The sequence below is a fragment of the Eschrichtius robustus genome, chromosome 9 (assembly GCF_028021215.1).
Source record: "Eschrichtius robustus isolate mEscRob2 chromosome 9, mEscRob2.pri, whole genome shotgun sequence".
NCBI lineage: Eukaryota > Metazoa > Chordata > Mammalia > Artiodactyla > Eschrichtiidae > Eschrichtius > Eschrichtius robustus.
This window is the reverse complement of record NC_090832.1, coordinates 57,606,124-57,628,636: the sequence shown is the minus strand read 5'-3', so window position 1 is coordinate 57,628,636 and position 22,513 is coordinate 57,606,124. Positions and strand designations below refer to the sequence as shown.

The window sequence follows — 22,513 nt, the reverse complement described above, 5'->3', positions numbered from 1 at the left end:
CATTGTATAGTATATATCTCATTATGTATTATTTATTATATGTGATATAAGATGTGGTATAAGATATATATCATTTTTATTATATAGTTGTGGCAAAGTTATATTTAAATATTCTCTTGTGAGACACAAGTATTCTCAAAGTAATCTGCCTTCGTAGTGTTTCAAACTATATTAATTAACAGTTAGAAGAAAATAAAATTGACTGTTCTAAATTACTGTGAAATTTTCTATCTTGTAAGACACTTATAATTGTGATAGTAAGTTTCATGATTAACTGACACTTCCTACCTTCATGTTCGCTGTTTCCAGGAAGAACCCTATGTCCTGTTTAAGAAGTCTGACAAACCTCTTTATGGAAATGATCGATTTGAGGGCTATTGCATTGACCTCCTCAAAGAGTTATCTACAATCCTTGGCTTTACATATGAAATTAGACTTGTGGAGGATGGGAAATATGGAGCCCAGGATGATGCCAATGGACAATGGAATGGAATGGTCCGTGAACTAATTGATCATGTAAGTCCATTTTCTCATTATTTATTAACTTGGGAAGATTTCTAATAGATTTACTTTTTTTTTTTTTTGATGGTCAGGGGTTAATAATGTCAAAGAACAGTAATGTATTTTAAGTACTTATTTTTTTCAATAATGTTATTAAAAGTATATATTATTTTTGTCAAACATAAAGGATGTAAGGGATGTATATAGTTCTATTAGAGACAGATGTCTGTCTTAAATTAACTAGTAGTTAGTGATTTAATATCTTGAAGTATTTGGTCCTAATTTGTAAAATGGAATGTGGTTTCTTTTTTTTTCTTTAACATCTTTATTGGAGTATAATTTAATTGCTTTACAATGTTGTGTTAGTTTCTGCTGTACAACAAAATGAATCAGCTATACGTATACATATATCCCCATATCCCATCCCTCTTGCATCTCCCTCCCATCCTCCCTATCCCACCCCTCTAAGTGGTCACAAAGCACCGAGCTGATATCTCTGTGCTATGCGGCTGCTTCCCACTAGCTATCTATTTTACATTTGGTAGTGTATATATGTCAGTGCTACTCTCTCACTTCCTCCCAGCTTACCCTTCTCCCTCCCCGTGTCCTCAAGTCCATTCTCTACGTCAGCGTCTTTATTCCTGTCCTGCCCCTGGGTTTGTCAGAACCATTTTTTTTTTTTTTTAGATTCCATAGATATATGTTAGCATATGGTATTTGTTTTTCTCTTTCTGACTTACTTCACTCTGTATGACAGATTATAGGTCCATCCACCTACTACAAATAACTCAATTTCGTTTCTTTTTATGGCTGAGTAATATTCCATTGTATATATGTGCCACATCTTCTTTATCCATTCATCTGTCGATGGGCACTTAGGTGGCTTCCACGTCCTGGCTATTGTAAATAGTGCTGCAATGAATATTGTGGTACATGACTCTTTTTGAATTATGGCTTTCTCAGGGTATATGCCCAGTAGTGGGATTGCTGGGTAGTATGGTAGTTCTATTCTTAGTTTTTTAAGGAACCTCCATACTGTTCTCCATAGTGGCTATATCAGTTTACATTCCCCCCAACGGTGCAAGAGGGTTCCTTTTCTCCACACCCTCTCCAGCATTTATTGTCTGTAGATTTTTTGATGATGGCCATTCTGACTGGTGTGAGGTGATATCTCATTGTAGTATTGATTTGTATTTCTCTAATGATTAGTGTTGTTGAGCATCCTTTCATGTGTGTGATGACAATCTGTATATCTTCTTTGGAAAAATGTCTATTAAGGTCTTCTGCCCATTTTTGGATTGGGTTGTTTGTTTTTTTGATAGTGAGCTGCATGAGCTGCTTATATATTTTAGAGATTAATTCTTTGTCATTTGCTTTGTTTGCAAATATTTTCTCCCATTCTGAGGTTGTCTTTTCGTCTTATTTATGGTTTCCTTTGCTGTGCAAAAGCTTTTAAGTTTCATTAGGCCCCATTTGTTTATTTTTGTTTTTATTTCCATTTCTCTAGGAGGTGGGTCAAAAAGGATCTTGCTGTGATTTATGTCACAGAGTGTTCTGCCTATGTTTTCGTCTAAGAGTTTTATAGTGTCTGGCCTTACATTTAGGTCTCTAATCCATTTTGAGTTTATTTTTGCTTATGGTGTTAGGCAGTGTTCTAATTTCATTCTTTTACATGTAGCTGTCTAGTTTTCCCAGCACCACTTTTTGAAGAGGTCTTTTCTCCATTGTATATTCCTGCCTCTTTATCAAAGATAAGGTGACCATATGTGCGTGTGTTTACCTCTGGGTTTTCTATACTGTTCCATTGATCTATATTTCTGTTTTTGTGCCGTAAGCATACTGTCATCATTACTGTAGCTTTGTAGTATAGTCTGAAGTCACGGAGCCTGATTCCTCCAGCTCTGTTTTTCTTTCTCAAGATTGCTTTGGCTACTTTGGGTCCTTTGTGTTTTTATACAAATTGTGAAATTTTTTGTTCTAGTTCTGTGAAAAATGCCATTGGTAGTTTCATAGGGAGTGCATTGAGTCTGTAGATTGCTTTGGGTAGTATAGTCATTTTTCACAATGTTGATTCTTCCAATCCAAGAACATGGTATATCTCTCCATCTGTTTGTATCATCTTTAATTTCTTTCATCAGTGTCTTATAATTTTCTGCATACAGGTCTTTTGTCTCCTTAGGTAGGTTTATTTCTAGGTATTTTATTGTTTTTGTTGCAGTGGTAAATGGGAGTGTTCCCTTAATTTCTCTTTCATATTTGTCATCATTAGCGTATAGGAATGCAAGAGATTTCTGTGCATTTATTTTGTATTCTGCTACTTTACCAAATTCATTGTATAGCTCTATTAGTTTTCTGGTAGCGTCTTTAGGATTCTCTATGTATAGTATCATGTCATATGCAAACAGTGACTTTTACTTCTTCTTTTCCAATTTGTATTCCTTTTATTTCTTTTTCTTCTCTGATTGCCAAGGCTAGGACTTCCAAAACTATGTTGAATAATAGCGGTGAGAGTGGACATCCTTGTCTTTTTCCTGATCTTAGAGGAAATGCTTTCAGTTTTTCACCATTGAGAATGATGTTTGCTGTGGGTTTGTCATATATGGCCTTTATTATGTTGAGGTGGGTTCCCTCTATGCCCACTTTCTGGAGAGTTTTTATCATAAATGGGTGTTGAATTTTGTCAAAAGATTTTTCTGCATCTATTGAGATGATCATATGGTTTTTATTCTTCAATTTGTTAATATGGTGTATCACACTGATTGATTTGCATATATTGAAGAATCCTTGCATCCCTGAGGTAAATCCCACTTGATCATGGTGTATGATCCTTTTAATGTATTGTTGGATTTTGTTTGCTAGTATTTTGTTGAGGATTTTTGCATCTATATTCATCAGTGATATTGGTCTGTAATTTTCTTTTTTTGTAGTATTTTTGTCTGGTTTTGGTATCAGGGTGATGGTGGCCTCATAGAATGAGTTTGGGAGTGTTCCTTCCTCTGCAATTTTTTGGAAGAGTTTGAGAAGGATGGGTGTTAGCTCTTCTCTAAATGTTTGATAGAATTCACCTGTGAAGCCATCTGGTCCTGGACTTTTGTTTGTTGGAAGATTTTTAATCACAGTTTCAATGTCATTACTTGTGATTGGTCTGTTCATATTTTCTGTTTCTTCCTGGTTCAGTCTTGGAAGGTTATACCTTTCTAAGAATTTGTCCATTTCTTCCAGGTTGTCCATTTTATTGGCAGAGAGTTGCTTGTAGTTGTCTCTTAGGATGCTTTGTATTTCTGCGGTGTCTGTTGTAACTTCTCCTTTTTCATTTCTAATTTTATTGATTTGAGTCCTCTCCCTCTTTTTCTTGATGAGTCTGACTAATGGTTTATCAATTTTGTTTATCTTCTCAAAGAACCAGCTTTTAGTTTTATTGATCTTTGCTATTGTTTTCTTTGTTTCTATTTCATTTATTTCTGCTCTGATCTTTATGATTTCTTTCTTTCTGCTAACTTTGGGTGGGTTTTGTTTGTTCTTCTTTCTCTAGTTCCTTTAGCTGTAAGGTTAGATTGTTTATTTGAGATTTTTCTTGTTTCTTGAGGTAGGCTTGTATAGCTATAAAATTCCCTCTTAGAACTGCTTTTGCTGTATCCCATAGGTTTTGGATCGCGGTGTTTTCACTGTCATTTGTCTCTAGGTATTTTTTTATTTCTCTTTGATTTCTTCAGTGATCTCTTGGTTATTTAGTAATGTAGCGTTTAACCTCCATGTGTTTGTGTTTTTAATGTTTTTTCCCCTGTAATTCATTTCTAATCTCATAGCGTTGTCGTCAGAAAAGATGCTTGATATGATTTCAGTTTTCTTAAATTTACTGAGGCTTGACTTTTGACCCAAGATGTGATCTTCTTAAATAATTCTGAAAGCTTCCCACTTCTCTCCATCTCCACGGTCACATGGATTAAGTTCCCAATATGAGAATCTTCCCCTTTTAATCTGTTATCTAACTATATCATTCAACTAAAGTCTTGTTTCAGGAAGAGAAATCTGATCATGCCCCTCTTTTGCATAAAATCTTTCAGTAGTCTTCATTGTCCTAAGGATGTAGGACCAACTGTATAATATATTTACAAGCGCTTCTACATTTGGTTATTGTTTCTCTCCTGTGGAAATCTTTCTGACCCTTCAAATAGACTCTCAGACCTTCTCCACCCTGCTTTCTGTGTTGGGAGGTTCTCCTACATAGAATAAAGCAACAGGGCTTCCCAGTCAGTGGTCCAAGGGAGAGAGGAGAGTAAGGTTAGAATATTTATTTTCCTCTTCATTCCCTGAGATGTCGTCTTGAGCTGGCTTGTGCCCCCGCGCTGAATGTCACAGTTTCTCATAATGCTGCCTGCTCTACACAAATGTCTCTCCTCTCAGTTCCAGTTTACACCCTACATGGCTTTGTTTAATTCTGATCTTAGGGGTGGTTACTGCTTAGCTGCTAATAGCCTCGGGTTCCTGCACCATCCCTTAAAACTTCCATTCACCAATGGTTCTCAAAGTATATTCCATAGACCTGCAGAATCAGTATCACTTTCAAACTTGTTAGAAATGCAAATTTTCAGGTCCTACTCTAGACCTACCAGGTCCGAAACTCTGCAGTGAAACCTGGCAATCTCTATTTTAACGAGCCTTACTGGTGAGATTCTGATGTTCCCTGAAGTTTGAGAATCATAAGTCCTTTTGTGAGTAAACCCTGCTCAGGTATCTTCATTTGAGTGTGCACCTATTTTCCGTTGAGACCCTGACTGGCGCAGCTTTTTATATTTTCACTTATCCTGCTCTCTCCAGCCACATCCAGGTGGGCTTTATTCAGTCTTGTTCTCCTCTGCCTCCAGTCTAGTTTTCTGTCCCCAGCACTCTCAACTCCAGTCCAGCTCACCTCATCTAAATTGCTTTTGCTTAGTTTCAGAAACACTTCCCCAGTGAGGCTTCCCCATTCCACCCCAGGAAGCCCACCTGCTATGAGTTTCCACATTGTTCTTATTACATAACACCATCACACTTTATTTTAATTACCAGCTTAATATCTAGTCTATTTACTTGCATGTAAGTTGTATAATAGTTATACTATCAAGCAAGGCTATTTCAGTTGCAAGTGTAAGAAACGCGGCTAAATATAGCTTACACAAACATATATTTTTTTAAAAGCCCCACATTACAAAAAACATCCAACAGTGATTGTATCCAGGGTCTTAAAGTCACATTGTATCCAGGGTCTTAAAGTAGACCATTGTATGCATTGGCCTCTCTTTCACTGCCTTGTTATCTCTTGGCTTTGCTCTCTTTATAGATTTTATTATTAAACACTTTCTTTCCACATGGTGACAAAGGAGACTCAAGTTGGCACTAGGTCAGTGGCTCTCAACTAGGGGCAGTTTTTTCTCCAGGAGACATTTGGTGATGTTGGGAGACGTTTTTATTGTCACAACTTAAGGAGGTAGGAGAGATGTTGCTACTGCCATCAAGGGGTAGAGGCTACAGATGCTAGTCTGTAAATAATGCACAAGATAGCCCCTCACGACAAAAAATTACTTGCCCCAAATATCAATAGTGTTGAAGTTGAGAAACTCTAATCTAGGTTTGTCTGTTTCTTAGAGTCCTCCTTCTGAAAGAGATAGTGGTCTCCTTTTGCCAAAGTGTCAGCAAAATCTATTGCAGGGTGTTGGGGTGAGGTGGGAGGGGTGTCAGTTGGGCCAGCTTTGGACCATGTGCCCATCTGGGAACTAATCCATAAGGCTGGGGTAGAGGAGGTGGTTATTGGAATGGCCACACTTGGATCATATGTCCACATCTGGAACTGTGGGACAGAATCGGCCACATCTGAATTATGGTACTTATAATTTTTATGTGAACTTGGGGGCAGAGGTAAGCAATATTTATTTTAAACCAGCTATGTGCCAATCCATTTTCTAGATGTTCTAGGTTTTACTTGGTTAAGTAGAAGGGGAGTAACCATCAAGAGGCTGAATTTATTCAGGTGTTGTGATGGGGAAATATAATTAAAAATACGATCTTCTTCCAATCCAGAAAACTTCTCCACAAAGCTAGAAGAAAAAGAAAATTTTATTATTGAATAAGCGTTACACAAGAATGTGATGTACACTATAGGCAATTTGCTAAGAGATTGCAAAGACAGAAAGAAATATCACCCTTGTTATGTAGCCAAGCAGACACAATGCATTACATACGTGTTCTCAAGATAAGCAATAACTAGTCCTCAAGAAATCTTGAAAATACTATTTTCACACATAGTTCATATTAAATTTATTTGGTAATTGAGGTGACCATCTGTGTTAGATAATTGGCTTTATACAGTAGAAAACTAAGCTTCTCATATCTTTATGACAGCAGGTAGATTTTAGGCACTTGCCCACCAAAGTTAGCTCCTACCCTCCCACAGAAATTTGGAGTTAGGCTGCGCTCTTCCTTAGTGATTCCTTTTCAAGGACATACTTCCCAGGTCCTTGAGAAAGGCATCCCCTGGTGAGAAACCTGGCAAGAGGCTTAACTAACGTTTAAAGATTTATATACATTTCAAAAAGAGAGAGAGAGAAACGACTTACAATTATAAGTCTTCTTAAGTAAATGTTCTAAGAAAAGGGGAGGGGTCTCTTTGATTATTTTCAATAGAGAGAATTGAGTCTCTTATGTTTAATTTGTATTTGTCCTTACAGTGGCAAGTCTAATTATTTTAGTAATAACTGTTTTTACCACCTTCTTCTCTCTCCTTCCTTCTTGAGAGGACCCTCAATGTATAGGGTTTGACAAGATCTCTCAAATTCATTTTAATCTAACCAGGGACAGTTCTTGGTGGTACAATATGAAGATAGCACCTCAGAAAGTTATTAGGAGAAAGTGGCTCCCTGAGGCATTGTTAGTCCTTGGAAAATGACAAGCCTTTCCCCTAAAAGCACCTTCCTCCCCCATCATTTCCACAACAGGGCTGCATAACATGTGTGCTAGTAAGTACTTGGTGAGACAGTTGTGGGTTCAAGTCCTAATTCTTTTACTACGTAGTTTTATGCCTTGGGCGCATTGCTTTAAACTCTTTAAGCCTTAGTTTTCTCAAAAATAAAATAGAGATAATGTCATATTAATAATTAGGAATTATATATATATATATATACACACATATGTTTCCTAGTGCAGTGTCTGACAAATAATAGATAATCAACAAATGGAGACATAGTAAGTTTGAACCAATAAGTTCAAAGTTTTTGTCTTCTTACTTATCCTATATTTCTACTATAGTGTTTATGAGTATTCTTGTTGAAGACTAAAAAGTATAATATTTAGACAGTATTACAATGATAAAGATGTAGAGATTATAGTTGCTATTGATATTAATTTTATATTGAATTATAGTAAAATCAGTGTTAAGTTTTAATGTAAAATTTATTAGTTGGAACCTTCAATGTTCAAATATCTCAGTGTTTTCCTACCTAAATGATCATGTCTTGTGAATGATAGCTTTATATTAGAAATAATTAAACATAGGGAAGAATTAATAGGGGATCAATTTCACTGTTAGATTGTCAATAGGTAGGATAAAGGGGGAAAATGATGTTTAACAAAGCAGGGGCACCTAATTTTTTTGAAAATTACTATTGAAGATTATTATTATTATTTTTTAGTGTTTATTTGTTTATTTTCTTATTAGTCATCCATTTTATACACATCAGTGTATACATGTCTATCCCAATCTCCCAATTGAATATTATTTTTAAATCAAATAAATCATTACTGGAAAAGTCAAAATGTTTTTAGATCTTCTTATATTTACTTTATGACTTGATATTGTGTCAGATTTGAGTTATATGTATGACTGAATGTTAAGAGATTTATTTTCCTTGCTTGAATCCTTTAAACCAGAACTTCTGAAATATATATATACCACAATGTTCATTGCAGCACTATTTAAAATAGCCAGGACGTGGAAGCAATCTAAGTGTCCATCGACAGATGAATGGATAAAGAAGATGTGGCACATATATACAATGGAATATTGCTCAGCCATAAAAAGAAACGAAATTGAGTTATTTGTAGTGAGGTGGATGGACCTAGAGTCTGTCATACAGAGTGAAGTAAGTCAGAAAGAGAAGAACAAATACCGTATGCTAACACATATATATGGAATCTAAAAAAAAAGGTTCTGATGAACCTAAGGGCAGGACAGGAATAAAGACACAGATGTAGAGAATGGACTTGAGGACACAGGGACACGGGGAAGGGGAAGGGGAAGCTGGGATGAAGTGAGAGAGTAGCATTGACATATATACACTACCAAATGTGAAATAGATAGCTAGTGGGAAGCAGCCGCATAGCACAGGGAGATCAGCTCCGTGCTTTGCAACCACCTAGAGGAGTGGATAGGGAGGGTGGGAGGGAGACACAAGAGGGAGGAGACATGGGGATATACGTATGCATATAGCTGATTCACTTTGTTATACAGCAGAAACTAACACAACACTGTAAAGCAATTATACTCCAATAAAGATGTTTAAAAAAAATTCCCCGGAAGCTCATTATTTGGTATGTTTCATGAAATATTAATAGTATGTCCTACTACAGAGAAAATAAAGGAGCAATCTATGCAGTTTTTCATTAATATAGATGACTACTCTTTTTAGTATTTTAACTCTAAGTGGTCTTTTCATCAGGCTAACCATCATTTGAGATTTATGATGATTGGTGACCTGGATCGTTCTATTTGAAATTTGTTGGGCAGATATAAAAGCTGAAAATTTTTGTGAGCCATCAAACTGATTAAAATCTTTATCAGGACACTATTTTACTGTATCAGTTCACTGCATCCACAGTCTTCTGTATTGAGGTATATACATGGTAGCGTTCATTTGCTTCAAATATACTGAAAATAACTAGGAGACACAAATAACAGGATTGCAGAAAGTGTTCAGCATTCAAGAATATTTATTGAAAGAGTGACACAAATGGTCCACAGTGTGCCACAACAAATGTGAAACTCAAGCATCTTGCTCCTTAGAGAAGATGTGACATATTTTCCAAATGCTTTTCTTCTTATGTTGTCTTCCAGGGGCCGCAATGAAAGTGTCTATTCATGCTCCAAGGAAAGAAATAAAGAGTGACATATTTTCCTCAGAAAATTAAAAACATCATAACTTTTTGTATAATATTTTATGAAATATTTGATCGAGTTTTTCACTCTTAAAAGCAAGCTTAGCTATTAAACCTGACATAGAAGTGATGAGTACACAGAAACTTGCTAATGCAACCATTGTATTAAGTTGGACATACATTTACTTGTAGCTTTGGGCTACGTATTCCTTATGGCTAATAACTCATTTGTGGGCTCATGAGACAACTGTTTTTTGTTATTCATAAATCCAACTAGAGTTATTCATAAGCATGAGGGGAAACACCTAAGCTGCAATAAGCTAGCAGCACATATTATTATGGGACTCCTTGAAGGAGACAAGGGCTGTTGCATTACTTTCCAATCTTTGGTGATGTTTGCCTTGGCAGTGGAAAACCAGGAAGATTTATGCTTGTAAACATCCATACATAAGTTAATAAAGCAGGATGTCAAGTCTCTTTTTGTGCAGGCTAAAAATAGACCTCAGATCTGTCCCTACCTTCCAGTTTTACACCCACCAACCTAGTTCAGACACTTGCCACCTCATTATGTATTTATTATGTACCTCCTGCCTCTTCTTTAGGAATCCACCTACACATTATAGTCATGTTCTTCTTTAATAACTAGTGATTTCTCAAAGCTGTCCCACTCAAAGTATTGCAGAGATACCAATAGATTGTACTATAAACTTTCCAGTACGCATGTTGACCTTTCGTTTATTTCTCACTGTCCCCTGACACCTAGTGGTTCATGCAGTCCTTAAGCTCTTTCACCTTGTCACCTGTTTTAAAGTACACCTCCGGGGTTCCATGTTGGGACTCTGCTTACCTAGGCTTTTCCTGATCATTTCACACTTCTAAAGAGCCCACTTTTATGAACACCTGTAGAACTCCTACTTCTGGTGCTTGATCACAGACACTCCTTGCTACTTGAAATCCTTTGTCCTTTCATCTTTCACACAGAATAAGCCCCAGCTGGAGGCAAATTTCCGAATGCCTTTAAGCCAGTGATCTGCAGGGGGCTTCTCTGATCTAGTGTCATAATGCTGATAAAATCTGTGAGGGAATACTGTGTACTCATACTCCTCAGATCTATAGTTAGTTCTTAACTGCAAATTTGGGAATTTGGGTGCTATCTATCTATCTATCTACCTACCTACCTATGCCATGTAGCCTTGGGAAAGCTATTTATTCTGTTTTAAGGTCAGTTTTATCACATGTACTGGGGGAATAATGATACTCACTCATAGAATGATGGTGTGGATTGAATGTTAATATCTGAGAGTGGAGGAGCCCTGTAGCCATTTTAACTTATTCAGATACATCCGTGGGACAGCAGAGATGGGGGATGGATGGGGGAGACACAGGGAAGGGGAGAAGGATAACAACAGGGAGAAAGAACAAATGAAATGTTGTCGGACAGTGATGCTTAACCCACCGTAGGTCTCATGACTTACTGTGTGAAAGCTCCTGGCACAGATGTATACTCTCACGTACACAGATACAGACTTTATAAAAAAGAAGTAACCTAACTTCTAGGCAAAAACTGCTAATTAATCTGGCATGCAACTATAGGAATTGAATTCAGTTCTATGACTGCAATGTTTAATGAGTCTTCGAATCATATTTGAGAAGCTGACTCTGAGGACATGAATGTATTACACAGGTGTGTTACCTGTCAAATAGGAAATATTATTATTATTATTATTACTGTTAATATACCCGAAGGGATACCAAATGTTTTCTTTCATGTTGCTTTGTCTTGGCTATTAAACACCAGAAGTTAGTTTGATTATGGTTGAACCATGATTGTATTTAAAATGGATAATTGACAATATGTATGCTATGGTATTATCAGAGGGCTTTTCTTTTTTTTTTTTAATTTATTTATGGTTGTGTTGGGTCTTCGTTTCTGTGCGAGGGCTTTCTCTAGTTGTGGCAGGCGGGGGCCACTCTTCATCGCGGTGTGCGGGCCTCTCACTATCGCAGCCTCTCTTGTTGCGGAGCACAGGCTCCAGACACGCAGGCTCAGTAATTGTGGCTCACGGGCCCAGCTGCTCCGCGGCATGTGGGATCTTCCCAGACCAGGGCTCGAACCCGTGTCCCCTGCATTGGCAGGCAGGCTCTCAACCACTGCGCCACCAGGGAAGCCCCAGAGGGCGTTTTTTTATCATTACCACTAAAAAACAAGAGATTTTTAAAGCCATATTCTCAGTCTTTTTACATCATTAGAATTGTTTAGATCAGACTATAAGAAGTGTTTGTTTGTTTGTTGCTTAGCTCTTTAAGAGATGCCAAAGAACTTTACAACTTCTTTGGGCTTAGAAAGACTTCTCTTTTAATATTATTAACCGTTTGTGGTTGGTAAGAGAGTGGATTGGTCAATAAAAGCTTTTTTTTTTCTTTTTAATAAAGCTCTTTTTTATAACTTCAAGTGCTGTTGAAATTTTAAAAGCAAACAAACAAAGACTTGATCATTTGACAGATCAAGAAAAGAATGAGAAAATTTCTGTTTTAGTTTATAAAACAACTATGGCAACGTGGGAAGTCTGTTAGGACCTAATTCCCCCTTATTTTACATAATTTTTAAGAAGACCAGTGATGCTATGGTTTTCCAGCTGCCTGAATGCTTCCCAGCATGCTGCCTCAGCAATGCAATTGGTGTTTAACACTATCAAGCCATTTGTGATTCATGAATGAGCCTTGGAGGACCTCACTGTAATTTGCCTTGCCTTCTAATTGCTCTTTTATTACATACTAGGGAGGAAATCAAACATTTGTTTTTCAAGGAACAGTCTCCAGGTATTATCACAAAAATGAAAAGGCTAAATCAAAAAAACAGTTTCTAACTAAATAGCAATTGACTTGTACTGTAGCTTTGAATTTTGATATCATGTTGTCTCAACTCTGCATTCTAGTGGAAGCATTCTAGTATTTCAGTTTAAAAAATTGAATAGGGTTAATATTATTATCACGATTATTTTTTTTTTAATTTTGGGAAAAATCACTAAAACATAGAAGTACAAATTTATTTATAATTTCCTATGACCCAGCAGTGGCAACTGTTAACATGTTTGTTAACTTTGCTTCAAGTTTCTCTCTTTTAATACAAAAGTTATAAAACATTACAGATAATGTTGAAGTCCCTTACCGTAAAATTTCTCAATTTAGTAATTTCCAAATCAATTGCAAAAGATAAAATTACATTTCCCTCATCCCTCCCCACATGTAACCACTCTTAAGTTTGATGTTCTCCTGGTCCATTTTGTATACATTTCTTAAAGCATTTGGTAGTATTTTTATTTAACCAGTCTCTACTGAGATTCAAATTATTTCCAGTGTTATGCTATGAAAACAAATATTGTCAGAAAGAGCCATGTCTTGTCTTGTTGTCTTGGCTCCTGAAGCACCTGTGTCGAGAGCTTCTCTAAGAGATGTACTGGGAAAGGAATTGCTAGTCGGAGTATACAGATATTTTCAGTTTCATTAGATATTGAAAATATTGTTCTACAAATTGTTTTACCAACTTACATTTTCGCCAGTAGTTTGTAAGAGTTCTGCTTCTCTGCAAAATCGCTAACATGAGATTCTCACTATTTGAATTTGGTCGGTCTAAAGACACATGGAATCCCATTGCTTTAATTTATATTCCCTGATTACTAGCCTCTTCCCGCTCCCTCCATATTTATTAACTTTTTAGTTTCTCTTTCCTGAAAATCCCATTTACTTCCTTTGCCTTTCCTTATTGATACATAGTAATTTGTTATATTTTCTGAATACTAATAATGCAAATATTTTTCCTGGTTAAGATCATGTCATTTAATTTGTTTAAAGCATGTGTATATGCACATGTCTGTGTTTGTGTGAGTTTTGGTATGGAGTTTTAAAGTTTGAGTTTGTTAATTTACTTATTTTTTTCTTCATAGTTGTGATGTTTTCACTTCTTTGTTGGGGAAATTCTTCCTTAACTGGAACTCATTAAGATATTCTATTATTTAAGAGTCTTAACGTTTTTGTTTTTCAAATTTAATTCTTTCACCCACATGCAATTTGTTCATTAAGTCCACACAGGTTGGACTTCACTTAAGTAAAAGTCTGAATTCCTTCCACTCTCTTCATGAAGATAGACAACCAAATAGTCCAGGCCAGACATATTTGTTAATAATTTTCTTTTCTCTGAAAAAAAAGCAACTTAGAAAGCAATTGATATTTACTTTCAGTGAGAAATCTTGTGACTGTTAACTTAGACCTTAGAGCTAGGTATTAGGAAGAGCACATGACACGTTAAAAAGGGCTAATGTAGTTCTCTATAGTTGAAATATTTTTCTCAATGATTTAAACAGCAAGTTGTTGAAAGTGGAAATGTACTGTCAAATAGTTCAGAGAAAAAACTATTGAGAAAGTTACTCCAGAAACAGGAGACCGCAGACCAGTATAATTCTGATTTATACTATATAATAGATTGTGATTCACTAGATATTATCCCGTAGTGGGTACTTAGCAACCGCTTATTGAATGTCTCTTCTGGGAGAGACACTGTTAACTACAGCATTAACAATACCTTTTAAATATAATGGTTTTATTTGATTTTTCCTATGTACTTTCACAGTAACATTGACGTCATGTTTAGAAATATTTAAGTGTATTTTAAACATAAATTTATTTTTAAACTTTGAAATTTTGATATTTTCTCAAGATTTTCAAAATAAATTATTTCCCTAATAATGATCTCTTGGTATGCTATTTAGTTGTAATATTATAGCAAAAACTGTCATTAAGCATTATTTTATTTTGTAATTATATAATAAATTATTGAATAAATATCCTCCATGGATACTACTGAGTTCTTCAAACGTGATTCTTGAACTTAAAATACTTAAAATATTGGCAAGATAAATGCTTTGGACATAAATATTGTCAGAAAAAATAGCACAAGACATAATTTGAAGCTTAAGAGGAAGTAAAATGCTAAATTGGGATTATAGAGACTCCTTTAGATGTATAGAAACTCCTATACATCCTATACATAATTTTGCCTCTGACAAAACAATATACAACTAATCAGTCTCACACTGCAGGACACTGAAACTTTTCTTTGACATAGTCAGGAAAGGCTTCTTAAAAAAAGAAAGCTTTTAAAAAGCTTCTTAAATGAACAGAGGGAAACAGATTAGAATGGAGAAGGCTTGAAGTTGAGAATTTGATGATGACTCAAACAAATAAAGTACTATATAAAAATGAAAGTAGAAAAATAAATTAAAGGCAAGGGTATTCTGGGAGAAAATTGCCCGCAGGAGCAGATCAAAAATCTAGAATTATTTAGGTTCAATAATAAGAAGTTTGCATTTGAGTCAGAGAGTGAATTTACAGTGACACTGTTAAAGCAGGGGGCTGGAAAATCTGTTTATCTGTGGTATATGGCATTATTTAATAATAAACACTGATTTGCATCTACCATTATCAGAAAAGCAGAATAAATGTAACTGAAATCAGATATAAACAAGTGTGGCTTTTAAAAAAAATTTTATTTTATATTGGAGTATAGTTGATTAACAATGTTGTGTTAGTTTCAGGTGTACAGCAAAGTGATTCAGTTATACATGTACATGTATCTATTCTTTTTCAAATTCTTTTCCCATTTAGGTTATTATAGAGTATTGAGCAGAGTTCCCTGTGCTATATAGTAGGTCCTTGTTGGTTCTCTATTTTAAATAAATGTGGCTTCTTTTTAAGGTGACATTTTCTTTAGAACATAAAACAAATCTAAACAATAACAAAACAAAGTCCTAAACAAAAGCTAAAAAAATTCAAAAGTACAACCATAGCATGAATTTTCTTAATAGAATAAATATCGTTTCTTTGTTAACTATGCCTGGATTTTCCTTTCTCATGAGTTATGTGGAATTGCTTTGCAAAGTAAATTTGAATAATGGAAATAATATAATTGCCAAAAAATGATATTCTTCATGATATCCCTAAATGCAAGTATAATTCAATACTACTAACTCAGCATTTTTCTGTCTGTCATAATTTTAGCCACTAAAGATATATAGATAAATATGAATCCTAGGTGAGCTAGGCACATAAATAATTTTTATATACTTCAGGTAATGCAATAATAGAGATATTCCCAAGATATTTTGGGAAAACTGAGGGATATATATCTAATCCTGTCTGGGAGGAAAAAGATCAAGGAAGTCTTTAAGCTTAAATTGTAAGAAAATGACAGATGCTTTTTCCAATACACTATATTTAATGCTGCAGTTAATTTAATTTTAGTGTGTAGTTCTACCTGAAGGATATTATTTTATATACCATCACACATGACTAAAATAGTGAACTACAACTTGGTCAGGTTCATTTAAATGTATTGAGAAACAATTCAATTTAAGATAAACTCTGATCTGCTTCAGAAAATTTTTGAAGACAGGATTAACAAAAGGAAAAAAGATTTCTGTATCTCTTTGTCTGATAGGTTTGTTTTTATTAATTAAGAACAATCTATTGAGAATGAATTTATTTCTTAGCATGTAATTACATTAACATTAACCAATGTTGTTTTATGCTAAAATCATGTGTCTGCACCCATAGAATTTCCTAGTCACTTCTAATTACATTTAAGGTTTTCTGGTTCCTCGAGGACATTAAGTTTGCTAAAGATAAAGCCGTTGAAGGGAAAAATTTATTTCTCACAGATTTAATTATGATGATATTTCTGATCAAATTTTTTAAAATATTATCCAAATTGGATTATTGGAAAATCAGAGATACTGTCTATGGGATATATTCAAGTACAAATATATTTGCTTGTTTATGTGACAATATTTAGTTTAGTATTAGACAATATAAAACTATTTTATGTCCTTGTATTTTCTTCTCTTTGGAAATGATTAACTTTGATACCTTATGATACCCTATACTCTTTTCTTTCACCTTAGATTAATTTTTTAGCAACATTTAGATTCCAAATATTCTCTCCATGTCACTTTGTTTTTCAATAGATACATCTTCAGGCTTCTCTCTCAGTTTACAATATAAGCTCTGAGAGAAACTATATCTCTAGGACTTAGCACAGTGCCTAATACACAATAGATTCTTAATGAGTGTTTGTTAAATAAATCCGCCCTATTTTCCATCGCTGTCAGTTTGGCCAATGCCGCTTACAAAGCTACTTAGAAATAGGAGTACGTCTCAAATGAATTTCCCCAACCGTCACACTCTGGCGGTCGACTTCCATGCTTTGTCTCCTCCCTGTAGGTGTCAGTGCCTTCACTGAAGCAGGAATGATTTCACGTTCGTCTTGATACCTTCCATAACAGTCACCGCAGGGCCTTACACAGCCTGGAGACAGTTAATAAATATCTGTAGAATAAACGAATGGGTAATAGTTGTCCACCTCACCTCTACCCCTCTACACACTACGGGAGTACAGTAACCTTCACCTCACACCTGTGATTCTACTCCAAGCCATAGCTGTGCTATCATCACAGATTCCTTCTGAAAAAAATAAATTTGGGTAAGATTATTGAACTTAAGAGAAATTAGAATTTTAAAATGGAGAAATTAGTCATAGCTACAGAATAATAGATAAAGGCATTCTGAAATAATATCCCAAATGTAGACACATAGGAAAGTCATCTTCAAATGTTTCTCAAACAATTACTGGCAGATATATCAGATAATACATGATGTAATAATAGGAGGGCATGAGTTAGGGAAAATACTTAGGATAAGACACTTAGAGTAGGTAGCTGTGTACTTACACCCCCCCAAAAATAATAGGTACACAAAAGGTTAAAATTGTCACAGTTGTATTTGTATAAATTAAATGAAACCTGATTAGCTAAGACACTATCAAAAGATAGCTTGGGGCTTCCCTGGTGGCGCAGTGGTTGGGAGTCTGCCTGCTAATTCAGGGGACACGGGTTCGAGCCCTGGTCTGGGAGGATCCCACATGCCTCGGAGCGGCTGGGCCCGTGGGCCACAACTACTGAGCCTGCGCATCTGGAGCCTGTGCTCCGCAACAAGAGAGGCCGCGATAGTGAGAGGCCCGCGCACCGCGATGAGGAGTGGCCCCTGCTTGCCGCAACTAGGGAAAGCCCTCGCGCAGAGAGGAGGACCCAACACAGCCAAAAATAAATTAATTAATAAATTAATCTTTTAAAAAAATGATAGCTTGTCCTCAGGGAAGGAGCAGAATAGAAATATTGTGTGCACTGTAAGCAAAGGGTCATCAATATAAAAGTAACAATTTTAGCATCAGCTTGTTAGGAAAACAAGTCATCCTGGTCATCTGAGAGTTTATCTTTTAAATACTATAATATCATCTTTTTGGATGGAAACATTTCTAGAATGCATTACATATATTTCACTCTTTGAAACTGTAGTTCAGTGAACATAATCCAAACTCCAGTTGAAAACTTTATAACTGTCAATGCTTTCATGATAATATTAATACTTTACATTGCAATCACCCAGGAATATGAAATTCATGGCTACCAATTTTTTTCCTATGGTTTGTGCTTGAAATGCTGCAAACATTTGCTCAGTAACCATACATTTTGACTCTTATCTTTTTCATAGGTTCAAATGGGTACTTGATTGATTCACCCAGTCCCCATTTCCCATCCCCTCCAAAGGTACTTACCTCACATTCTATCTCAACTTATCTTCTTCAGCTTATTTCCTGTTATCTTTTATTTATTGCAAACTTCCTGACATACATTTTACCTGCTTTCCTACATAAACCATTACACAGACTAGGTAAATTTTATGTCGATTTTCAACCAGCATTTAAATAATTAAAAAAGCAGTATTTTTAAAGATATGTTGATAACAAGCTGAATTCTGAGCTGTGCATCATGAACTGAGGATAAGATTAAGTTAAACATGTTTAAAACCGGCAAGACTGCTCAGCAGAGCCACCCATACAAACCAGTGATTCCACAGTGGAGATCTCTTCATTCTGGGTCTGGTCCTTAGTTATGCAAGTCCCCAATGCTTATTACACAGTTATTCAGGAGTTATTGAGCTAACTAAACACACAGAATTGATTTTGAAAACAGAATATTAATTTTTATGGGAGTGTAACAGGAATCAGTGCTTTTTAGTATTCTTACTCCTATTACATAGGTGCAAACAAAAACCAGTTTAGAAACCAGCCAACCTAGAAATCAAAGGACAAAGCCTAGGTAATCAGACCTCTTGTCCTGTACTATGATGATATTTCTTCCTAAGTACCCATACAGGGCATTAAGAACCAGAGCATCCATTCTTGGGGATAAAAACCCACATCTACTATTTTTTCTCTCATTTTGCTAAGAGGACTATCACAAACATTTTATCTCAAGGATGTTACAGTACAGTTAAGTGAGCTATCGTTTTTTAAAGAAACAACTGTTTTTCTTGATTAGATTGCTAAGAGATTAGTGACGGTGATAATCTCTCTTAAGACAGTTTCATTTTTATCATCTAAATTTGTTCCCTTTTTCTTATTTCTTGACTTCTTTTGGATTGAATGGATTTTCTTTGGTCTCATTCCTTTTATCCTCTATTAGTTTAAACTTATAAGCTTTATTTTTATTTATTATTTTAGTGGCTATTTTAGCAAACATACTTAACGAGCTATCAATATCAAAACAATGCAAGGGCCTTAGAAAACTTAAACTGTGGGATGAGCTTTATTCTAGTTGACCCACCGAATATGAGTGTGCTAGAGTATGTTGGTTTTATACAAAAGTCTCCAGTCTGATCTTTCATTTTGCATTTTGCATGAGATTCAGGCCTTATCTCTGATTTTGAGTTCTTACTGATCAAACCTTAAGCGCTAGCCTATGAGGTGAGGATTTGCCCAATGTCCTCCGGGCAAATGTCAGCTCAAAATCTTTGGCTTCATTTTAGTTGTTCTGAATTAAAAGTATTCTTCCAGTCATTTAATCCTCTGGAAATGTGTCTGGTGGGACATTCCTACAAATACCTAGTCCCTTCCATTGTATATTGGATTTTGGTATTGTCGATTTCATTTTTTTGGGAAATGACATTTTCCTGACCCCAATCCCCAAATGGGAGAACATCAAAATTAAAAATTTAATATTTAATTTATTAAGCAAAAACATGGGAATTATAAAACAGACAGCAATGTGATTAATATCTTTGAGAATAAATATATTAAACAAGAAGCCGGAAGTACACTTATTTCATTTATTCATTTAAGGACCGCTTCGTTCACTGCTCTGTGCTAGTCACTATCAGTGACACAGAGATGACTTAGACTTGGACTCCTCCCTCTAGAATATGTAATGCAGTACAGAAACTAGATATGAATATGTAATTATCGTAAGAGATTGATTAAAGAATCAAGTATCATAATATATACATGAGGGATGGAGAGTAAATCCAGAGCAAGGAGAGAATATGTAAGATTGGAAGCATGTGAATCGTGTTGTGGGGAGGTGGCATTGTGAATGGGCCTTGTAGGATCTAACGTGATCAGGGTTGTGAATCAGAAAAATGTGTTCAGGCAATCTGTTTTTGTATAAACACCAGTCAAGATCGTAAAAGAAGGCAATGTATACAAATCTGTATAAATGATTTCTAATCACTTTCTCTTAAAATGTTATACACTGGTCAACAAAATCCATCAGTCAACAATTATGATGAATCAATTGCAGGAATATGCACATGCATGTGTGCACACACACACACATAAATATTTTGTTTGATTTTCCTTGCTTAAAAAAGCTAATTAATGTTTTAAAATAGAATATAATGATCCCTCACCTTGGGATCAACATTACAAATAAAACTGTAGTCAGAAGTCAGTATTTAGAAGTCAAAATTAAAAAAAAAATGTTTAGGTAAATCAGTTAATTATGTAAATAGTAATATTAGGTTGAAACATAAAATTGTCATTTTTATAGCTTGAAATGAAATACCACAAGTTTCATATGATCCAACCTATACATTTTCTCTACTCATCATACCATTAAAAGGTTTGCAGAGCCTTTTCTTACCTTCAGATTTAAATATATAACCTTAAAGATTAATCTAAGAGCAACACTAGATTCTTTTCTTTAGAAGACATTTGTGGCAAAAATTCCTTTCTTATATTTCACAAGCTTCCTGAAGACTCCAGATCTAATGAGAACTGATAACTGTTCTAAATGATTAAAATGTGGTTTCCTACAAAAACAAATACAAACAAACAAACAAACTTCATTCCTGAAGCGCTGTTCAAGGCCCACATCATCTGACAGTGCCAGAGGTCTGTTGCCATTGGTTAAACCTTGGCAAATTTCAAAGAGAGCTCATCAATGCACAGTGAGAATTAATGTGCACCACTCATGATCCTGCTGAGACCCTTTGTTAAAACAGTCAATTTCTATGCTGTTTGTAAGGTTGTACAGTTGTAATCCCTGGATAACTGCCAGGAATAGCCATAGTAACAAAACAACCAATGTCCTTCTGTTTTCAAATCAATCTTTCATGGTGTAAAGAATTTTTTGAATTATGATGAATCTTGTTGCCAGCCAGTATTTTTAGGTCATTCTAAGACCCGAAGTAAATGATGTTGCTTTTGTGTATGTGCTAACATAGATAGATTCATTCCCATGCATCCCTTTACATAAATTATTTATGTTATAGTTTGTCATAATAGGCAAGGTTGAATTTTCTAATTAAAACAGAATATGTAATATGCATACAAATAATACTAGTGTTCTGATATGTCCTCATATTGTCTCTATATAAATCATGATGTATTGTTAAGTGTTTTTTAAGACAAGTACACTTGAGCTTCACAATTTTTTTAAAGTAATTGGTGTAATATTATAAGTACACACCCACATACACATGCATGTTTATATATATTTTTATATGCACACGGTATATATGTCTATTAATGTATACAAGCAGTATACATGTATGTATGTGTACATTAAGAACAGTTTTAAAGGAATAAAAATATCTGAGTAAAAAATAGGTATTGTGTGAATGAATTAGATTCAGTGAGTTGTCAAGGACAATTCCTCATGTTTAAATATCAATACGAACTTGGATAATTTAGTGGAGATTTGATCATGGCTTCATTTGCTATCCTCAGTGAAATCTCTCCTTCAATTCATTATTCCTTAATACATTTTCATTCTATGTTGAAAGATAATCAGTCCATCAAATATATTTTTGGTATTAAAAAAACTTTAAAATTATAACCAGTAGAATAACTTTGCAGTCAGCCAGATTTCCAAATACCCCTCCATTCATTATCAGAAGGGTGATTTTGGGCAACTTGCCTAAGTCCCTGAGCCTCACTTTTTTTTTTTAACCTAAAAAATAGTACTGACAAATGCATATACTTTATGCTAAAGATTAAATGACATGAAACATATGAAATGCTTAGAGTAATGCCAGGTGTATCATAAGCTTTCAATAAGTGTTAGCTGTCATCTGTAGTTTTTTTTTTTTTTGGAAGAAGTAATAGCAGTTATCTGAAATGAATGAAAACATAAACCCAGGCATCTCATTGCCTCTTCCATTCACCCTATTTCCCATTGAAATTATCAATAGAGTAAACAAATAAGGAAAAGTCTGCATCCCCTCCAGAATCTAGGGACGGGACCATCCAAATGTCAAGTTTCTGCCTACTTAGCCTAATACACATGTGACTAGAGAGAAGGAAGAAGAGAGGGTTGACACCTGGTCCCACTATCCTAAAATAATCAGTGTGTGTCAGAATTTAGTGGAAAGCCATGAAAAACTGCAATTTGTATCCTCAGTAATGTATTTTTTAAACATGAAACGATTCTTTAAACAAAATGTACCTCACAAGTTTATTATTAGACATTGTAAAAATTCCAAGACTATCTGGTCT

The 22,513-nt window shown here is 35.1% G+C and overlaps 1 protein-coding gene across 5 annotated transcripts in view; it reads left to right on the top strand.

The window, feature by feature from the left end:
• The window catches only part of GRIK2 (glutamate ionotropic receptor kainate type subunit 2), a 629,459-nt gene that overhangs the window by 450,632 nt on the left and 156,314 nt on the right, over positions 1-22,513 (top strand). For 4 of the 5 annotated variants that reach the window (XM_068550777.1, XM_068550778.1, XM_068550780.1 and 1 more), the window contains exon 10: positions 310-516. In XM_068550777.1, the coding sequence (XP_068406878.1) occupies positions 310-516 (207 nt within the window). Of the gene's footprint in view, positions 1-309; positions 517-7,369; positions 7,373-22,513 lie in introns of all 5 variants that reach the window. The other variant, XM_068550781.1, reaches the window with a different exon arrangement.